Source organism: Haematobia irritans, chromosome 1, assembly GCF_050003625.1.
Source record: "Haematobia irritans isolate KBUSLIRL chromosome 1, ASM5000362v1, whole genome shotgun sequence".
In the NCBI taxonomy this organism is placed as follows: Eukaryota; Metazoa; Arthropoda; class Insecta; order Diptera; family Muscidae; genus Haematobia; species Haematobia irritans.
The window spans coordinates 157687542-157709744 of NC_134397.1; the positions used below are offsets into that span (position 1 = coordinate 157687542).

General features: G+C 35.9%; 1 protein-coding gene and 1 long non-coding RNA gene across 4 annotated transcripts; one reads left to right on the forward strand and one right to left on the reverse strand.

Moving 5' to 3' along the window:
- Nucleotides 1-766: 766 nt before the first annotated feature.
- Nucleotides 767-12293, reverse strand: LOC142222071 (uncharacterized). The gene is made up of 2 exons (XM_075292017.1): nucleotides 9417-12293; nucleotides 767-6848 (listed from the first exon to the last, which is right to left on the reverse strand). The coding sequence occupies exons 1-2, from the start codon at nucleotides 12288-12290 to the stop codon at nucleotides 3378-3380; spliced, it is 6345 nt and encodes a 2114-aa protein (XP_075148132.1). The 5' UTR covers nucleotides 12291-12293; the 3' UTR covers nucleotides 767-3377.
- Nucleotides 12294-19157: 6864 nt separating this feature from the next.
- LOC142222072 (uncharacterized) lies at nucleotides 19158-21251 on the forward strand. Of its 3 annotated transcripts, none has more exons than XR_012718254.1 (4): nucleotides 19158-19951; nucleotides 20012-20624; nucleotides 20677-20834; nucleotides 20895-21251. It is a non-coding gene; the product is annotated as an uncharacterized LOC142222072 (long non-coding RNA). The 3 variants fall into 3 exon arrangements; XR_012718255.1 differs by having other exon boundaries at nucleotides 19158-19741; nucleotides 19794-19951; nucleotides 20012-20834; nucleotides 20895-21250; XR_012718253.1 differs by having other exon boundaries at nucleotides 20012-20834; nucleotides 20895-21250.
- The last annotated feature ends 952 nt before the right edge of the window (nucleotides 21252-22203 follow it).

The following is a 22203-nucleotide window of genomic DNA, read 5'->3' on the forward strand; positions in this document are numbered from 1 at the left end:
ATAGCCATGAACTCTGACACCTCCCGAAACGTTGAAAGTTTTTTTTTCTCGGGACAGACACCGTTATTCCTGAGAAGAGAACGTTTATGAACTTTGGTAAAGCTGAGAGCTATTTACCTCACTACCTAACATAAACCACTTAGATAAGCATTAATATACACAGAAATATCACCAACATTACTGAGAGGGAATTAACCACCGCTGAAAAACTTAATAAGTGTTCGGTCGAAGCTGGAATTAAACCCTTGACTCTTTGTATGTAATGCGGGCATTGTAGGTTAGGTTAGGTGGCAGCCCGATGTATCAGGCTCACTTAGACTATTCAGTCCATTGTGATACCACATTGGTGAACTTCTCTTTTATCACTGAATGCTGCCCGATTCCATGTTAAGCTCAATGACAAGGGACCTCCTTTTTATAGCCGAGTCCGAACGGCGTTCCACATTGCAGTGAAACCACTTGGAGAAGCTTTGAAACCCTCAGAAATGTCACCAGTATTACTGAGGTGGGATAATCCACCGCTGAAAAACTTTTTGGTGTTCGGTCGAAGCAGGAATCGAACCCACGACCTTGTGTATGCATGGCGGTAACTCTCGAGCAACGTGAAACAAGCGGGAAAATTAAAATATTTTTTTGTGCACAAAAATCAATCGAATAAGAAGGCGAACACCGCAATGCATTAATTTAGTTTAGTGAAAATATAAACCCGGGGTTTCTATTAATTCTATTTATGAAGATATTAGTAAAACGGTTATGTAAAAAAATTAAATTATCACTCTGACAGCTATGGAAAAAACAGTACATTTTATTTTTAAACGGGTTATTTATTTGCACAATAGGTAAGTTTTATTGTTTTAAATCAAAATTAATCCAATACATTTCTTTTTCTGTTTAATAAATTATTGATATAATAGACATATACATGTATAGGAGAATATTTCATTCTTAAGCTTAAATAACAATAACAATACGGTGACAAGAAAGAAATGTAAACAATGTTTTGAATTTTACAATATAATAAAAAAAATAAATATTTTGCTGTTTCAATACTCAAAATTTGTGCCGAATATTTTACAAAATAGATTGCCAATTATTTAAATTAATATCTTATACATAAGTATATAGATTAATAAATTATAAAAAGTGGGGGTTCATCACATGTACAACTTTTGTAATATTTTGTATATATTTGAAGAGCATGCCAAATTCATACAAAACTCTGCAAAACACCAAACGCTGTTTTGCATCAGACGGGTAATTGCTATCTTACACTTATAGAAAAAGACTGTTGTTAATACATAGCAAAAAAAATGACTGTTGTTTTTCAGCAGACAATGTTTTTGCTGAAATGTCAGTAATTCCTTGAAATGTTCTGCTAATCGTCCAGTCTATCTGTTACTTACTGTTACAGTAAGCCCGAAAAAAATTCAAAAATAAAAAATAACACATTTAGTAGTTTTTGTAAACAAGTCGTCCACGTTATAGCGGAAAAAAGCCGATGTTTGTCAACCACTTTTAGCAGAGACGTTTGCTAATTCAGAAGTTTTTGTTTGCTATTTCAGAAGAAAAATGTCTGTTGAAACAACTACAGCGACTGCTTTCCCCTTTTTAGCAAACAAAAACTAATGTTTTTTATCAAACTTTTGACTGCTTTCCCTTTTTCAGCAAACAAAAACTGCTGTTTTATCAAACTTTTTTGCTGTTATCAATAACGAAATTTCTTGAGTGTTTTTTGTTTTTTCGTTAATAATTAAAAATTTCGTTGTATTAACGAATTTGTTTCATTGGCTGACATTTCGTTAATATAACGAATCTTTTTCTATTAGTGCATAAACGAAACGGTTGCTGTCGCGACTGACTCCAGTGTTGTGAGTATTGGGGATTTCCTCCAAATTAGGGATATTTTTTCGTGGATGGGGATGAACATTTTGAGTTTAGGACTTGAGGGTTTGGTGGGGAATTCCATACATTTGGGGATTTTTTTTAGAGATCTGTTCGGTATAATAAATCGGGTTTACGTGAAATTCTTTTAATACCCTCCACCATAGGATGGGGAGTGTAACATATCGAAATATTGGTCCGTGGTGAAATTATGAGTCGATCTAGCTATAATCGTTAGTCCAGGCTTCGTCAGTCTGTGGAAATCACGCTAACTTCCAAGCGAAGCAAGCTATCGACTTGAAACTTGGTATAAGTAGTTTCTGTTGATGTAGGTCGGATGGTATTGCAAATGGGCCATATCGGACGCTCTTGGAAAAGCAAATTTAGTCCGATCCGGTTGAAATTTGGTACGTGATGTCACTAAATACCCCATGTCCATATCAGTCCATAATTATATGGTATATAGCCCCGATATAAACCGATCCTTATATTTTACCACCATGGCCTCTTGGAATGGCAAATTTCATTCGATCCGGTTGAAATTTGGTACGTGATCCAAATCCATGCAAAAATTTATACATATCGGTTCCTAATTATATACCATATAGCCCCCATATAAATCGATTCCCAGATTTGACAACCGGAGACTCCTCGTAGAGCAAATTTCATCCGATCCATGTTATTCAATATGAAGATAAGAGTCAGAAAAATACTAACAACAGTGACTAACTCTACGGATATACACAAATACTGCATAAGTAGATTAAAAATGACCCTATTGCGCCAATATCGTTATCCAAAAATTAAAATTGATACTGGGACTAGTAATCAAACCAAAATTCACCTATCCTACCTGATTCATTGATATTCAACAACAAAGTTTCTCCTTTTTCTTTCTGAGAAGTTTTTGTGGGATATAATAGTAATGAACTTAAAGCTTTCACTTTGATTCAACAGCTTAATTGTTCATTAGTTCTTAAGAGTATTATGGTATTATGATGATGAATAGCTAACTCAAGATGCATTAATAAGCAATACACTTCTAATTAAAGTTTTGCATTTTCTAGTGCTTTAATAGATCAGTTGTTCATTGGCTTTCTTTTTGAGACTGCAGAAAGACTTCCAGAATTGTTTATAGCAAAATTATAGTGCTGAGCAAGCGAGAAGCAACTTTTTTATGTAAATGGTGACTGATACATTTGATTAATTTCAAAAGTTTTAAGCAAATACTTCAATTCGATTTTCACAAACAAGAGTTATTGGGATGTATTTATCATCATCTGTCATCTCTTAGCACCCACATTTGAGGCAGATCATCTTACATTAGTTTATCTCACCGTCCGGCGTTGTTTGGCATCCTTTTGACCAAACCATTAACCCCGTCTCTGAATGGAGGCAAATCATAATCAATTCATTTGATTTCGATTCCAGTTACCTTTCCAACAGAAGAAAGGCAATCCACATACATCCGCATTAACATCTTGTTTTAGCATGTCCTAGTCTTGCCCAAAAACTATACCATTATGAAGTGTTGCGGATGATAGGCCTGATTGTTGGGACATGCTAGATTGATGAAGTGTTGATCCGATAACAGAATTTGTGGGTGGAGGTGGCGGTGTTTGTTGGCTCGGTACCGCTCCTACATTTCCCATTATGGCGTACTGAGGATGCTGCTGATGTATTTGGGATTGAGGTTGTTGTTGCACAACAGTGGCTGCTGAAGCTGCAACTGGAGGTGTCTGCATTGTGGCCAATTGTGGATTGATCATTAAAGCATATCCCGACATGGCCGATGTTTGGATATTGGCATTTATCAAATGTTGCTGATGCTGTTGAAAGTGTGTTAGAGGATACGAGGGTCCAGTGGGACCAAAATTTGGCAGAAATCCACTGCTTAAATTTATATAGCCTTGTTGATTTATTGTTGTTGGTTGAATATAGAGCATAGCAGGGGCGGTCTGATGGGGATGTATCATTTCGGCAGATGATTGACGCATGGCCTTCTGGAACTTTTCATATTCGACATAATGCTTCAATCGTAACTCATCCTCTTCGATCAATTGTCTCTGCCTTAGAAGTAGTAAACGTTGATGTTGAGTATTTCCCAAGCGAGTGCTACAAAGCTGACTAACCAACGAGTCCAAGTTATGCTTGATGTCAGATTGTATGACTGTGGGCAATAAATTAGGATGTGTGGCTGCCAAAGACATGGCATTTTCCTCTGGAGCTATCAATGACAAACGTTGTGTACTCTCAACAAGCTCTTGCGATATATAAGGATAAGGGTGTAGCGCTGTCGATTGTTGGATGGGTGTAACGAAAGGTAGTGCTATTTGTTGTTGTTGCTGCTGCTGCTGTTGTGGGTTAACGCTTTGACCTGTTGCTACCATAGATGCTTGATTGCCGAACGTTTTTTGAACTTGCTGTTGTTGTGGTTGCGACGACTGTTGCTGTTGTGAGAATCCTGTCATCAATTGAGTTCCTTCAGCTTGCATGGCATTCGATCTTTGCAGTTGTTGCTGTATTTGTTGTTGTAATTGATGTTGTAATTGAGCTGCAGGCTCAAGATTATATACTGCTGATGGCACTGCCGCAGGTTGAGCATGCATTGGCATTACAACGGCTGCCGCAGGTTTTACAGATGCGGCTACATTTGCTAAGGGTCCTCCCAAAGGCTGATAGGTTATGGATGAAGGTGACAGCAATTCAGTTGGTGTATTGTACATATTATTGGCCGCCTGTAGGTCTATGGTAGGTCTTAGAATTGGTACCTGTTCCTGTGTGGGTGTTGTGTCTTGTTCTGTCGTTGTTTCCGAGTTTCCTGCTTCTTTTACACGACTAACACAAAAACGTGAAACCCTGCGGGCATTGAGTTCATTTTCAGTTTGCTGTTGCTCGAGTAAAATTTCATCAGTCATTTCTACGTTCCTCAAGGCCGCCAATTTCTTTTCCAGATCAGCAATACTAGTTTGACTTAGAGCACCTAGACGTTGCACATTTGTATTTGTGGTTATAGTTGACTCTACACTACCACTGGATAATGGGGGAAAATTGGAATTTTCCAGGCTATTCTGCTTGGAGAGTGGATGCTTTTCAATACGCTCGAGAATATTGGCTATTGGCTCAGTGATGCCACTATTTGCAAGAATTGGCTGTTGAAGATTTGGTATTGCTGAACTCTGTAAGTGGTTTGAAGATGGACCTATTGTTGCCGTTCCAATATCATTCAAATCACCCAAATGCGTTAAAGCATTTTGTATTTCATTGCAGCCACTGTTATCCAAAGATGTTCGTCTTGAATTAAATGTAGAGGTTGTTCGTGTGGAACTCAAAGGCCCTGTGGGTGTATCGTCATCAGTTTGGACATTAAGTTGTTGTTGCTGTTGTTGGCTAGGTGTCAATTGCTGCTGCGAGCTTTGTTGCTGCAAATGATCGTTGTTTATGGAAGCCACTATGGCCGAAGCGAATGCCTGGGCATGTGTGATATTCTCCAGTTCTATTTTCAATTGCTCCAGAGAGTGATTAGTATTTCCATTCGTTGGAAGAGTGGCAGCATTGCTGCCTTCTTCACCTGAGGGTGTAACATACAGAGGGGCCGAAGTCCCTGATGTATTATTATTTTGCTGCACACCCACATCACTGGAGCCGGAAGGAGTTCTATTGTCAACTGCTCCCTGTCCTTGTGTTTCCTCCACAGTTGTCGAACTGGATAGAACAACCGGATTAACGAAAAACCGGGAAATTTTTCGTGTCCCACTGCTATCTGGTGTGTTTGATTTCTTTGCAGAACTTCCTCGGACATCGTATGGAGGCGAAGAATTCTCCGTGGGGCATTCATCGCTACTCACATTACCCACATCCTCTCTTCGTATATCCTGCAAAGTATCTTTTATAATATTCACATTAGGATATTCATTAAGGGCAAAGTCACTAGCTTGACCCATTTCGAAATATTGTTGGCTACTAATGTGTCGTGGTGGAAATACAGAGTTTGGTGTTATTGTGTTTTCTGGTGAATAATCCGATGATATAGTAGTGTATTCCGAAGCAGTGCTAGTTTTGCGAGATGCCATATCTGCATCAATTAGATTGGCAGAATCACGAACATCGTTCGCATGAGAATTGACTGTTGTTGATTGGATTGGCTGGGAAGAAGTCATCATATTCGAATTAGTAACTTGAATAATTTGCTGCAGAGATGGTGGAACTGCACTATTGACCGGTAAAGGAGCTTCATTGATACTAGTATTTGACACATTAGCCACTGGTGCCTCCACCGGTAATTGCTTAGAGTCACAGCTAGTATTGGGCAATGAACCATTTGCCATGGTAGTGATATGGCTTTGATCAACCGAAGTTACATTTACCGGAGGTATAACTATTCCTCCGTTGTTACTGTTTGTTATATTTGTCGCTGCTTCAAACAAAGGTACCTGCTGTTGAATAGATGGAGATGCTTCGTGGGAAGATTCCGAAGCTAGTTGTGTTGCAGTAACCTGTGGCTGCTGATCTTGCATAGAAAATTGTATTTGGGTATTTTGGGCTGGAGATTGCGATTGCTGTGTTTGATAGACGGAAGGAGGGAAATTAACATGAGTGTGCTGTTGAGTTGGTTGGGAATTTGTTTGAAATTCCGATGTGGTTTGCGGAAGATTGGCTATATATTGTGGTGGTTGAGAATCCATCTGAGTCTGAAGTTGGGCAGAAGGCGTTGAGTTATAACCTTGTTGTGTGGAAAATTCCAATTGATTTTGTTGCTGTTGTATGGGAGGCGTTTGTAAATTTTGACCCTGAGAATTGAGAGTCTGCTGTGAATCATACTGAACTTGCTGTGAATTTGAAATGGGTTGAGATCCGAATTCGTTATTGGAATTTTGAGAAATAATTTCCGGTTGTGATTGATTCTGCTGCTGTCCTAAATTAGTTTGCTGGATATATTCGATCTGCGACGGTTGTTGTTGCAGTAACTTCATTGAAAAAGAAAGAAAAGTAGTTATAAGTTAACAATGGAACATGTTTAAAATAAATTGTTATATAAGGAAATCTAGTTTAGGACGATTTGGACTGTCGGACAATTCCATCAGCCATTACATAATCCTGAATATAATTGTTATTCATGTCATCTATACATTACCCTGATCTAGGTTGAACAAAGAAAAAAAAACAAGTGAGTAAAGTAGAAAGTCGGGCGGGGCCGACTATATCATACCCTAAACCACCCCTACTGAATTAGTAAACATAAGCATTTGTGGGGTTTCATTGGTATAGGTTTTGGAGAACATAATGGGGGTACATGTTTATGGGTGTCTTGTCACAATCTGAGCAGAAATGTCTAATATTAGGAGCTATAGTGTATTTTGCACCAAAAGAGTTAGTATGCCACTAATATTGAGTCCATTATTAAAAAAGAGGAAATCGGTCAATTAGTTGTGGGTAATAAATCCAAATTTCTGTAAATAGGGCAATATATTTATGTAAGAGCTACATGTAAGTCTAAATACGATCAGTTAGTACATCAAAATTTGAATAACATAGGTTAATAAATAAGAGTATTATGGCCAAATATGACTAAATCGAGCGATGCATATATATGGGACCTATATCTAAATCTGAACCAATTTGTATAATATTTTGCAGGTATGAATGATACCACAGAAGGTCACTTTGTGTAAAATTTGAGTACGATCAGTTAGTAAATGAGGCCCCTATGGTCAAAAATAAGGTTATTAGGGGCAAATTTTTCAAAATCGGGCGATACATATATATGGGAGCTATATCTAAATTTGTACCGATTTCGATTAAATTATGCACATACAGTTAGAGCTATAGAAGATTACATTTAGCCAACTTTGAGTAGGATCGGTTGATAAATAAGGGTTTACGGCCAAATTTGACCAAATCGGGCGATACATATATATATGGGAGCTATATCTAAATCTGAACCGATTTCGATGAAATTTCGCACATATAGGTAGAGGTATAGAAGATTATATATATAGAAGGTCACTTTGAGTAAAATTTGAGTACGATCAGTTAGTAAATGAGGCCCCTATGGTCAAAAATAAGGTTATTAGGGGCAAATTTTTCAAAATCGGGCGATACATATATATGGGAGCTATATCTAAATTTGAACCGATTTCGATTAAATTATGCACATACAGTTAGAGCTATAGAAGATCACATTTTGCCAACTTTGAGTACGATCGGTTGATAAATAAGGGTTTACGGCCAAATTTGGCAAAATCGGGCGATACATATATATGGGAGCTATATCTAAATCTGAACCGATTTCGATTATTTTTGGCACATATTATCAGTACCATAAAAGATTAGAGTAAGCCAAGTTTGAGGAAGATCGCTTAATAAATAAGGTTTTTATGGCCAAATTTGGGAAAATCGGGCGATAAATATATATGGGAGCTATATCTAAATCTGAATCGATTTCGATGAAATTTTGCAGACTTAAAGGGTGATGAAAAAGTTTACTATGTGCAAAATTTGATGACGATCGGTGTGTCAAAAAGCGCAACGTGACTCCATTTGTCGAAATCGGGCGATACATATATATGGGAGCTATATCTAAATTTGATCCGATTTCTTCCAAATTCAATAGCGTTCGTCCTTGTGCCAAAAAACACCCTGTACCAAATTTCATCCAAATCGGTTAATAATTGCGACCGGAATCCTGTGAACAACAAATACATGGACAGACGGACGGACGGACACCAAGCGCTAGATCGACTCAGGAGGTGATTATGAGTCGATCGGTATATATTTTATGGGGTCTAAAATCAATATTTCTGGTAGGCACATTTTTGGCCGATCAAACTTATTATACCCTGACCACTATGTGGTTTAGGGTATAACAAACCTTAAATATGGTGTCTGGACCTATAACGGTCAAAGAGAACATCAATACAAGAATTGATGTCATCTTCTATTTACAACCTAACCAAACCATTATTGATTAAATCAAGCCAGTATCCACCAAGAAAACTCGGTTGTGTAGCCAGTATTCGTTGGATGAAGACAAGATTTATAGTTTTGCCTAAACAAAATAAGACAAACTAAGCGATACCTGCAGCCAATTAAGGAATAAATCGAATATCCGTCCCACAAATGTGTTGTGAGCGAGCGATGCAGAAACATTAGCCGTTTACATTCAACCACTAAGACCCTTTTGTTTTAGTACAAACACTAAAACCGTTGCGTCTGTGGTTCAATCACTGAAATACTAGAGTTTGAGGAGACGCTCTTGGGTCTGAGGGGTCTTAAATATGCTTTTCAATCACGGAGTTCAACCAATATTTTCCGTCCGCTGTTCTATCACTAATACTCACTGTTCAGCAGTTTCGATTGATATGGAAGATTGTACTGGTAGCAAGACAACCGTCAAAACGAAATTGTAAAACGTCTACCTCTCCAGAATACTATAGAATGGAATTTTATGGGAAACCAAACAAAACTCAATCCTTTAATTAAGAATCTTTCCGATCCATATATTTGTTTGTGCTAACGTAGAAAGAAATGCTTACCTGTGTTGGTGCTGTATTCGATAAATTTCCTTCAGCGGAAAGAAGACCTTGTACTGTTTCAACATTGGAACCTAGTCCTCCAGTCTGATGTGATGACTGTCCCGTTACAAGCTGTTGATGTTGAGAAGTTTGAGAGTTTTGAAGATGAGTTGGTTGTGGTACATAATTGTACTGGGCCTGTTGAATATACTCCACCTGAGGCACTGATTGTTGTGCGGCTTGGTGTGTTGGTTGAGAGATAAATTCGTACTGGGGCACTTGGTTAGATTGATTTATATATTCCATTTGACTTTGTTGTTGCTGCAATATTGGAATTTGTTGTTGTTGAACTTCATACTGGGGCATTTGCTGCTGTAATGATGGGGTTTGTTGTTGTTGTTGTTGTGGAACATCGTTGTGTGATGGCTGCTGTGAAACAAATTCAAGCTGCGTTTGTAACTGCTGTGGAAATTCTATTTGAGACTGTTGGCTATTTAACTGTGTATGAGACTGTGGCTGCTGCTGCGAGAATGTCTGGCTTGAAGGTTGTTGCAGTATTGCATTCAAAGAGGAAGCCAAAGTCATTTGAGTATTATAGAACTGGGGTTGTGTAGTGGGAGCTGTTGTGGGAGAAGTCACAACTGTTGTTGCCGTCGTAGTCCCTTGATCGTCTTGCTGCCCTGAAGATGTTATCTCCTGAGTCTGGAGAGGAAGATAGTTTTGAGGACGTTGCATAGACTGTAACTGATTATGGTCATCCAGTTGACTAGATGTCGTTGCTTGAAATTGAGTCTGTTGTCTTTGGCTTGACTTTGTGCCATGGTTTTGTGCAATGTTGCGTCCAGTGACATCTTCACTTGTCCCCTCATGAAGCGCATCATCTTCTTCAGAGTCAGCCTCTTCTTCTTCCTCCTCTTCTTCGACATTTTCCGGCAACATTTCCCTTTGCTTTTGTAATGCTATCTTCTCCAAGCGAGATTTCTCGTTTTGCAACTGAAATTGAGTTTGCCGCTGCACACGTTCCTTAAGTAAAGAGAATACCTGAACCTTCAATAGTCTGACTATAGCTCTAGCATCTTCCTCGGTTATGATATTCTCCTGTTTCATATCGTCACACAACTGCTCACAATCATCATTCTTTACATCATATTCAAACTGGATGGCTTCGTTTTCCTTGTGTTTTGAAGAACGTTTCTTGGGATCCAAGAAACGTAAACGGAACTCAATGACATTGTTATCGGGATTTTCCAAAAACGCCTCTGTTGATGTGGGTTCAACACGTATGCCAATATCCTCCTCGAAAAATTCAGAATTCAATAGGTCCTTACATTTTGGCCTATCCTCCTTTTTCAATTCAATGCATTTCTCTATGATCTCCCTTACTTTCGGATCTTCGACCTTGCTCAGTGCTGCTGGTTTGATACCAGATATAACCTTCTTATAGATCTGAGCAGGGCCTTTGCATTCACTGTAGGGATATTCCGAAACAGCCATCTCCAACATGCACATGCCAAAGGCATAAACATCTACAGATTCATCATAGTGCTCCTCGTACATTTCGGGTGCCATAAATTCTGGAGTACCAATAACTGACTTTGCGTGAGAACGATTTTTGAGCGTGGCTAAACCCAAATCTCCGATTTTAACACTTCCTGTGGTACCAGTTATGAATATGTTGTCACACTTGAGGTCACGATGGATGATTGGCAGGGGTCTAGTGTGTAAGAAGTGCAAACCTTTGAGAATCTGTCGACACCAGGACTTCAACACCTTAGGGTTGATTTTCTTGAATCTCTTGAGATAAGACTTGAGGGTACCGGAAAGCATAAGTTCGGTTACAAGAACAATATTCTTTTTTCGAGCCACACTAAACTCCCAATAGGTATAGAAACGCACAATATTCGGATGTTGGAGTTTTTTCAGCATGTCAGCCTCCTCCCTGAATCGCTTTCTTTCACTTTTTTTAACTTGTTTATCAAGCAATTCACACCAAGCCACCGCCACCCCAGTTTCTGTATCAAGACCCCGATAGACCGTCTTAAAACTACCACGACCGACTTCTTTGTCATATTTAAAAAATCGTCCACATGGCGACATCGCCACCGGCTCATCATCATCATCTTTAGCGGAACTTGTAGTTATGGACACTGGAACTGTAGTTGCTGTTGCTGGTGTAGTGGAACTTGATGGTTTTACTACTTGCAAGTTTTCTTTCTGTTCTTCCTCTTGAGGACTCTCTGGGGTTATATCAGCCGCTTGCAGCTCCTCGACTACTGGAATCTGAATCTGGCTTTGAGAACTTTCCTCAATACTAGACAGTGTAGAGGTACCCTTGGCCACTACACTACATTCGGCTGTTTGTTCCTCAATTTTTTCTTCCACTTTAAAGCCAACTCGTTTCGAGTGTTTTTGACCTTTGGATTTTGTCTCTTTATCGGTAGTATCCAATGGCTCTTTAGTTCTGTATATCTCCACAATCTCAGGCCTTACAATGCGAGTAGGTGTGGGCGTTACAGGACGCAGCACTATATCTGCCGTTGCCGTCAAGTCTGTAGTGCTGGTACGGGTTGGAGTGCGAAATTGTTCCTCCAAATGCTCTGCTTCTCGAGATAGCATTTCGATGTTGTCATCGTAATCTCTCGGAAATTCCGTCTCCAATTCCAAATAATTTGTGGTAACACTACGTGAGGGGGTTTCGACAACACTTTTGCGGATGAACCGCATGTTGGGATTATACTTTTGAATGGCCATCGATGTAGAATTATCGCGGCTATTAGAACGCTCAGCATATTTACTCGATTTAGATGATGACTTCGACGATGACTTTGAAGATCTACCACCTTCACCACCGCTTTGATGCCTTGCATCGGATTTAGACGATTTTCTATCATCCATATTGGCAAACTGAAATTTAGATGTCCAATATAAATATACCACGGCAGGAAGCCAAATAATATTTTCGAAATACATGAGAAGTCCATGGAAAATATACAAACTTAAAAGGATCCAAAGAAAAACAATTGTGCAATACCAACCAAACAAAATAAAGCATAGGGTGTAAGTTTAAGTGGCATCCTGTTATATAGGGGGCGTTTAACCCACTACATTTCAATAAAGTCTATTACTTGTTGCGATATCTTTTTCTTATTTTTGAACCCATCCAATTGGCCCAACATCATTTTAGTGTTCGAGGAGGAAGTACTTCCGTTCTCTGTTTCTGGTCCATGCCAGGATTATGGAAAACCTTACTATGGCAAAAAAAACCCCAAACCATGGTTTTGTTCTGTTTTCCCAAAATTAATTTTTGGTGAAGTATAACCTTTACAGCATTCCGTACAATGTAAACATTCTTGTTTGGCTGTTTAGGAGTTGATAGGACAGATGTCCACCACTGAATTTGCATCCCTTTTTAAGGTGTGATCCGAATTCAGTATTTTGGATGTGAATTAAAAAATGTCGTAATATTTTTTCAAATAATTGATTTTTATAATTTTCTATGATTTTTAATGGAAAGGTTTGACAAATATTTGCAAAAATTCAGAATGTTTCTAAAATGGATTTAGCATTTTTTTAAACAAAATTTAAATAATTTGTACCATTTTATAAATTCTTACTCTTATTTTAGCCTATTTGAAACCAAACAAAAGTTAAAATTATCCATCGAAAATGTGAAAAAAGCGAGAATTAAAAATTTAATTAAAATAATTTCCAGTGTCGTTAAAATAAAGAACATTTTTGGGAAGACATTTTTAAAGTTCTTTTGAAGTTGTAACTATAGAACGCCTTCCAAATTTTTTGCTAGATACTCATTGGTGCTGCGAGGATTTAATATCCACCACGAGCTTCAACATTTTCTGTTTTAAGCTAGGAAGAACCAATTTATGAGTCCAAAGTGCAAGATTCGGCGTAGCAGATGAGAGAGAGCATAGTCTTGCATAACGAAGGTGCCGGGTTCGATTCTCGGCCGGGGTGGCACTGGCAAAAATAATTTACATGCGTAAATTATTGAATTCATCACTTGTTCGAGACCAGACAAGTGCACCCGCATCCTTGGCATGTGTACTGTCTATATCCAAGAGTCACACGACATGCCAGATCAATCTGGTTGCATTGGGTGTTTCACACAATTAAAATTCAAGTACATGAACATAATTTGTAATTTAAGGTGGGTATTAAGTTCTAGTTTAGCCCCTAAAATCAAAAACATATCAGTAAAAAGTTTATTATACCTAAATTTTTTGTTATTATAACTTGATGGGCAATAGCCTAAAGCAACTTCTCACAAGTTTAGATTCTTTTAAATGGAATGGATTAAAGAAAAGAAATCGTGAAAAATGGCGATGTTAGTGGCTAAACTCGAACTTAATTCCCGCCTTTATTATGTAGAATTGACTCTAGATCAATCTGATCCACTTCAATTTCGAAAAAAAAATTATCTCTATGGTCCAAATAAGTCAGTGTAATAAATATGAATTATTATAAAATTATATCAGGAATCAATACCATCCAACAATATCAAATGATAATCATAGAAAATGCCATCAACGTTGATAAGAAAATATAAGCAGCAATAGAAACCAATTCAGCGTGCGCCTAAAAATAGATTTCAATTTGTTGCTGTGTCGTAACAAACCGAAATAAAATATAAATAAGGTTAAGTGATTGCATTTATTAGAAAAGACGTTGCACGGTGGTTGCAGCCCGCCCGATCTGTGGAAATTCGCTCTAGTCGGGGATGAAACATGTATATAGGCTTGTGTAGATTGGTGTCTAGCATTTTCTTTTATAATAATAACAATTCAATCATCTTCTTGCCCTGCCAATGCTCTTGGGACTATAATCTGATGTTCTCTATTGATCCATTTGCAATAAAACAAATATAAGCTGTAATAAATATGGCTCAATCTCAAAGGTGTGAGGGTTGGAATTATAAAGAAAAGCACTGGAAGATGTTCTTAATCCACCGTCCCAACTCATATTTACTCAGAATTGTTTAAGGGTGAATGAACATCGTCATAGTTGCAGAGTTAGTTAATTTGGATACATGGACCTTTAGTCCTCTAACGCTCTAAACAGACAAATAATTGTTATGTTAGGTTGTAGAGCATGAAACAAATTCTTGAGATCTAATTTTGAATTGATGTCCAATTAGACCATGTGATTCCTCATGACGAACAATACAATACAGTAATTGAAAGAGAAGTTTTCAGTTCTTTATTCCGTCCTTAAAATAATGCTAAATTTCGTGCGAATAAAGTTATTAAGTGCTTCGACTTTTAACGTCAGCGACCCTCTGGTTTTGTATGAGTTCAAGGAACTTGGGATCTCTATGAGTAGGCCTACAAATTGAAGTGATAGGAAATAAGCCTCGAAGCAAGTGAAACTTCTTTGTTGAGCCCCGGTACCAGCATTGACGTACTACTAAGTATCAAAGCCAAGAAAAACGAATGCCGATTAAAATAAAAGAACAAATATACTTATAAAGAAAAGTTGTTTATTTCTATGAAAATAAAAATTAAAGAAAAAAATAATAATTAAAAATAATTTATTTGCATATAAGTAAAAAATAACATACTAAATATAAAAATTACAGAAGCAAACAAAAATTGGCAATTAACCATCCTCCACTAATAATCTAACAGCTTTTGGAAAAGGTGTGTATTTACGGATATGTAAATTCTCTTTGTTTTAAATTAAATAATATTTCATTTAATTTTGTGACATTACATATGATAAGACATTGCAATATTGAATCCTTTGGAACAAATAATTACAACAGATACCAGTAATTTATAAATTACATTCTACAAATAGAGTTGTATATACAGTAATCCCTCGATTTACGTCGATTGGTTCCGGAATTTGACGACGTTAATCGAAACGACGTAAAGCGAATTAAAAATTGCTCATACTTACTCCTAAGTCCATTTATGTATGCATGTGCGTGTATTTAATAAAAAACTTCAAAAATAAAGGTAATTCAGTAATTTCGGTAAGAATTTCAGAAAAAAAAATTATATCATCATCGTTGATACTTATTTTAGGCGTTAGGAAGGCGTTTCTGATACAGTGGCAAAAAAATCGACGACGTAAATTGAAGTTGATGGAACAAAAAATTTGACAACGTAAATCGAAACAACGTAAACCGATGCGACGTAAATCGAGGGATTGCTGTAATTGATTTCGTACATAGGTGTTACATGTACAGGAGAAAAGAAAACGGAGAGGTAATTACATCAAAAGGACAATGAGTCTATTGGATACACTCAGTGATCGGAAAAAATAAAATAAAAAATCTAACTAATACATAAATAGAAAACAAAAACATAATTCTACCGTAGCCAAAAATAAACTTATAATTAGTATATGTATGTGTGTGCGTGAAGGATATTCCGATTATTTCACAGGATTTTAAGGTGGAGGCTTCAATAATTCAGGCAATTCACAAAACATTGTGACTGTGTTACCCACCAGATCCTCGGTAAGAGTAGTAAGCTAATTCTCTTTGGAAAATCAGCCACTTATTGATTATTGATTTGTTCAAATTATCGAGTAAATTTTTTTCAACCGCAAAAATGACAGATTCGGACTGTTTAACACTGACTACGAAGTTGCTCAGTATGCGGTATACCGCCGACAAAATATTTGTATTTGTCCAAGTTATTTGAAATGTGGTTTATTCAGACCCATAGATTTATCGTACAAATCATGAATTCATCCTTGATTTTGATTTATGCCCTTTATGCGCTTTACAGATTATCAGTTATTCCGGACGACAGTGCTCGCGTCGAATATATCCCATATATTGTGCACATTATAAGTTAAGTCCGAAGGCATAATCGATTCTGCTGCATGTTTATGGGATCGATAACACATTTACCGATTATTTAGTCATCGCCGACAAGTCGTATCGATCCGACACACTATAAGATTCTTTACAAACACCAACATTCCGTCCGGAATAACTGATAGTCTCTAAAGCGCATTACAGAATATCACAGCCTCCCAATAAACACAGGATGAGCGTTTTTCAAATGCAACAACTTTTCAGTTTGAGGGTAAATATAATTTTCAACATAAATTCAACTTGACTTAAAATAGCTTATCTTCAATACATCTTCAAATTGTTTGCGAATTACTTCTAATTTGCAAAAATGTTGACGAAATCTTTGAAAAGGTGTTGAAGATAATATGAGAAAACTTTGACAAAATACTACCCTAAAATGCAACGAAAAAACCATGTGGTTTTCAATACTTTATTGTGCAACGAAGTTCGTGGTCAATTGCAAGAAATAAAAAAAAATGGAAAATTTTAGACAAATAACCAAATAGTTTATAAAAATAGGTAAGTGAAAATAAAAAATGAAATAAAACTTTAAGGAATGTATATCTCTTTGCAGAAAACTAAAATTATGGATTCTACGTTCTTGAAAACATTAAAAAGCTGACCGATGAAAAAATGGTGGACAATTAACTGAAATCTTTGGATGCTACTTTCTTGCAAACAATAAGAAGCTGACCAATGAAAAATGAGTGGCGTATCGACAAGAAAAAGTTTCCAGAAACATTACAAGTGCAACCAATTAAAATTGTTAAAAACAACAAATTGTTGAAATCAACAACTTCTGGATGAAAATGTGCATCACATCGTCAGTTTAATTCATATGCTATTATCAGTTTAAAATGGATATTTTGTGAATTCCTTCTGCTGGAAATCAATTCTAACACGCGGTCCAGTACGTTCCTAATTTCAAATTGCCCGCATGTTAATAAAAGGAAGGAACCAAAAGGAAGGAAATCGAATTATCAATGCAAAAGGGTTTACTAATAATGTTTAAGATATTTAAAGTTTTGTTGTTTGTTTTTTTTTTTTTTTTTTGTTCTTATTTGTTGATATGTTCAATAAGATTATTATTTATCAATTGGTATTGTAGTGTATTAGTATATATTTTATTTCGATAAAAATGAATAAATTATACAAAATTCATAGAATTTTGGCTTTGACTTTCAATTTGAAGTGGGGATATCATTCATACAAATTTAGGTTGAAAAGTATTTCCAACGATGTTAGTTTTGAATTTGACTCGCATCGAAAATTGTTTGACAAATTATTGAGTAGCGATGCATTACAATTTGAGGATAACACTTGAGATATTATTGCTAATGTGTTGAATTTCTCTGTTGAGGGTAATGTCTGTTTTTTGTTGAGAACGCGATTTTCTCAACAATTTCTCAACTTGAATATTACCCTAATACTTTGAAAAAATGTTTGAAAAATTGTTGAAATTTAGCATTTTTCAAACGTTTGTGTTTATTGGGCTGTTTCTGTATGTCGAACGAGCTCTATCGATCGACTGAAATCCCAATAAACACAAACGTTTGAAAAATTCTAAATTTCAACAATTTTTCAAACATTTTTTCGAAGTATTAGGGTAATATTCAAGTTGAGAAATTGTTGAGAAAATCGCGTTCTCAACAAAAAACAGACATTACCCTCAACAGAGAAATTCAACACATTAGCAATAATATCTCAAGTGTTATCCTCAAATTGTAATGCATCGCTACTCAATAATTTGTCAAACAATTTTCGATGCGAGTCAAATTCAAAACTAACATCGTTGGAAATACTTTTCAACCTAAATTTGTATGAATGATATCCCCACTTCAAATTGAAAGTCAAAGCCAAAATTCTATGAATTTTGTATAATTTATTCATTTTTATCGAAATAAAATATATACTAATACACTACAATACCAATTGATAAATAATAATCTTATTGAACATATCAACAAATAAGAACAAAAAAAAAAACAAACAACAAAACTTTAAATATCTTAAACATTATTAGTAAACCCTTTTGCATTGATAATTCGATTTCCTTCCTTTTGGTTCCTTCCTTTTATTAACATGCGGGCAATTTGAAATTAGGAACGTACTGGACCGCGTGTTAGAATTGATTTCCAGCAGAAGGAATTCACAAAATATCCATTTTAAACTGATAATAGCATATGAATTAAACTGACGATGTGATGCACATTTTCATCCAGAAGTTGTTGATTTCAACAATTTGTTGTTTTTAACAATTTTAATTGGTTGCACTTGTAATGTTTCTGGAAACTTTTTCTTGTCGATACGCCACTCATTTTTCATTGGTCAGCTTCTTATTGTTTGCAAGAAAGTAGCATCCAAAGATTTCAGTTAATTGTCCACCATTTTTTCATCGGTCAGCTTTTTAATGTTTTCAAGAACGTAGAATCCATAATTTTAGTTTTCTGCAAAGAGATATACATTCCTTAAAGTTTTATTTCATTTTTTATTTTCACTTACCTATTTTTATAAACTATTTGGTTATTTGTCTAAAATTTTCCATTTTTTTTTATTTCTTGCAATTGACCACGAACTTCGTTGCACAATAAAGTATTGAAAACCACATGGTTTTTTCGTTGCATTTTAGGGTAGTATTTTGTCAAAGTTTTCTCATATTATCTTCAACACCTTTTCAAAGATTTCGTCAACATTTTTGCAAATTAGAAGTAATTCGCAAACAATTTGAAGATGTATTGAAGATAAGCTATTTTAAGTCAAGTTGAATTTATGTTGAAAATTATATTTACCCTCAAACTGAAAAGTTGTTGCATTTGAAAAACGCTCATCCTGTGTTTATTGGGATGCAGTCGAAGGCATAATCGATACTGCTGCATGTCTATGAGATCGATAACACATTTACCGATTATTTAGTCATCGCCGACAAGTCGTGTCGATCTGACACACTGTAATGGTGTTTTCTTTTCCGAAAAAGTGCTTTGCCTTCATTTTGTCTGTACAGAATGCGTATTTTTAAAATGTTGCCAGCAACCTACAAAATGCTGTCGTTTCAGCGGGCAGAAAAGAATTCAAAAAAGGAAACAGGGCAATCGCAGCACTCTCGTTTGTCGGCGGTGCTGAAAATGCTCGCACTTTGCCTCTATGCGTGGCGCAATTTTAACAAAAGAATTCGAAGCCTTTTCGCACTTTTGTCTGTTTTTTTAGAAAAGAACCTAAAAAGTACATTTTCCGGGCAAAATGAAAAAAAGTGCACCCAGAGAAATGGTTGGTTGCAATTCGATCATTACAATGGGGAAATGATGTCAGTAACTTATTTTTTGTTACAAGAACAATGTTTTGATTATTTTCCCCATTATACATCCAACACGACCATAAAAAAGTTCACAGGATCAAAACGAAATTCCCATAACCATTCAATTGGTTACAATAACCAATGCCGATAAATTTGGTTTTATGCTGCATAAAATTGTTGAGCTAACCACCAGCATAGTGAGGCCTACATCATGGGAATCAACAAATGGTTGGTACAACCAAAAGTTGAGTATACTAATAGAATCTTAGTTCAATTATAGCACGGGCGTAAGGTAGTTGTTGCAACAAATAAATATTTATATCAACATCGAAATGGTATGACGCTACAAAATTTGCAAAACGGGGAACAGCATTTACTTGATAATAGTCCGCAATACATTGAATAAAGTTTATCACATAGAAAAGAAGTTGCCTTCAGGTAAGTATCGCACCGATTTATAAAAAAGGAATATTACAAAAGTTTCCGTAAAAATTGCAGGCTTCATACACCAACAAACACAAATACTTTTTACGGCAAGCGAGCTTTTTTTATAGTATTAAGCATACAGGACGAGCCTAAGGCGATCTGTATTTATATCTAGAGGATTAAGGAAGAAATTTCTGGCAAGCATATATCGAATTAGTTTCTGTAGTTTGACCACATAATTGCAACCTAATAACCATCTGTCATTGGTATATAAACATTACCTATAAAAAAATTGTAAATTGTAAATTAATCTCACATATCTGTAGATCAAAAGCCTTTGTTGCTAGCACCTTTTGTATTTATCCTCGTAGTTTATTATGATTGTAAATCTTGTAATAAATTAATAAAATCTCAACACCCAGAGAAATGGTTGGTTGCAATTCGATCATTACAATGGGGAAATGATGTCAGTAACTTATTTTTTGTTACAAGAACAATGTTTTGATTATTTTCCCCATTATACATCCAACACGACCATAAAAAAGTTCACAGGATCAAAACGAAATTCCCATAACCATTCAATTGGTTACAATAACCAATGCCGATAAATTTGGTTTTATGCTGCATAAAATTGTTGAGCTAACCACCAGCATAGTGAGGCCTACATCATGGGAATCAACAAATGGTTGGTACAACCAAAAGTTGAGTATACTAATAGAATCTTAGTTCAATTATAGCACGGGCGTAAGGTAGTTGTTGCAACAAATAAATATTTATATCAACATCGAAATGGTATGACGCTACAAAATTTGCAAAACGGGGAACAGCATTTACTTGATAATAGTCCGCAATACATTGAATAAAGTTTATCACATAGAAAAGAAGTTGCCTTCAGGTAAGTATCGCACCGATTTATAAAAAAGGAATATTACAAAAGTTTCCGTAAAAATTGCAGGCTTCATACACCAACAAACACAAATACTTTTTACGGCAAGCGAGCTTTTTTTATAGTATTAAGCATACAGGACGAGCCTAAGGCGATCTGTATTTATATCTAGAGGATTAAGGAAGAAATTTCTGGCAAGCATATATCGAATTAGTTTCTGTAGTTTGACCACATAATTGCAACCTAATAACCATCTGTCATTGGTATATAAACATTACCTATAAAAAAATTGTAAATTGTAAATTAATCTCACATATCTGTAGATCAAAAGCCTTTGTTGCTAGCACCTTTTGTATTTATCCTCGTAGTTTATTATGATTGTAAATCTTGTAATAAATTAATAAAATCTCAATATAATCTGCCCTTTCATTTAATATTGGAATTTGGTTAGGATAATAATAAAGAAAATCGAGGGCGGTTGCACCAACAAACAAAACAATTAATATGAGATTGCGACAACCAATGCAAAGTTGATCCAACATACTACCACGCAATTACAATTGCCAAATGTTAGTTGTGCTGACAGATATCATTGATAGTTGATGGAACCACCTGCTTTCGGTTGGCAAATAATTCGGTTGAGGCAACGAATTTGTTTTCTGGGTGAATATAATCTGCCCTTTCATTTAATATTGGAATTTGGTTAGGATAATAATAAAGAAAATCGAGGGCGGTTGCACCAACAAACAAAACAATTAATATGAGATTGCGACAACCAATGCAAAGTTGATCCAACATACTACCACGCAATTACAATTGCCAAATGTTAGTTGTGCTGACAGATATCATTGATAGTTGATGGAACCACCTGCTTTCGGTTGGCAAATAATTCGGTTGAGGCAACGAATTTGTTTTCTGGGTGTAGTAAGTTTGCAACGAGTTTTGGAGTTTTGGAAATTCAAAAAATTTTGGCAGGTTATAATGGACTTTTGGGTATCGTATCCCAATAAACACAAACGTTTGAAAAATACTAAAATTCAATAATTTTTCAAACATTTTTTCAAAGGATTAGGGTAATATTTAAGTTGAGAAATTGTTGAGAAAATCGCGTTCTCAACAAAAAACAGACATTACCCTCAACAGTAAAATTCAACACAATAGCAATAATTTCTCAATTGTAATCCTCAAATTGAAATGCATCGCTACTCAATAATTTCTCAAACAGTTTTCAATGTGAGAAAAATAAAAAATTACCATTGTTGCGAATACTTTCAAACCACAATTTGTATGAAAGTCAATCCTAGTTCTAACTGAAAGTCAATACTAAATTTCTAGGGATTTTGTAAATTTTATTATTTTTTTTTGTTAACAAATATAA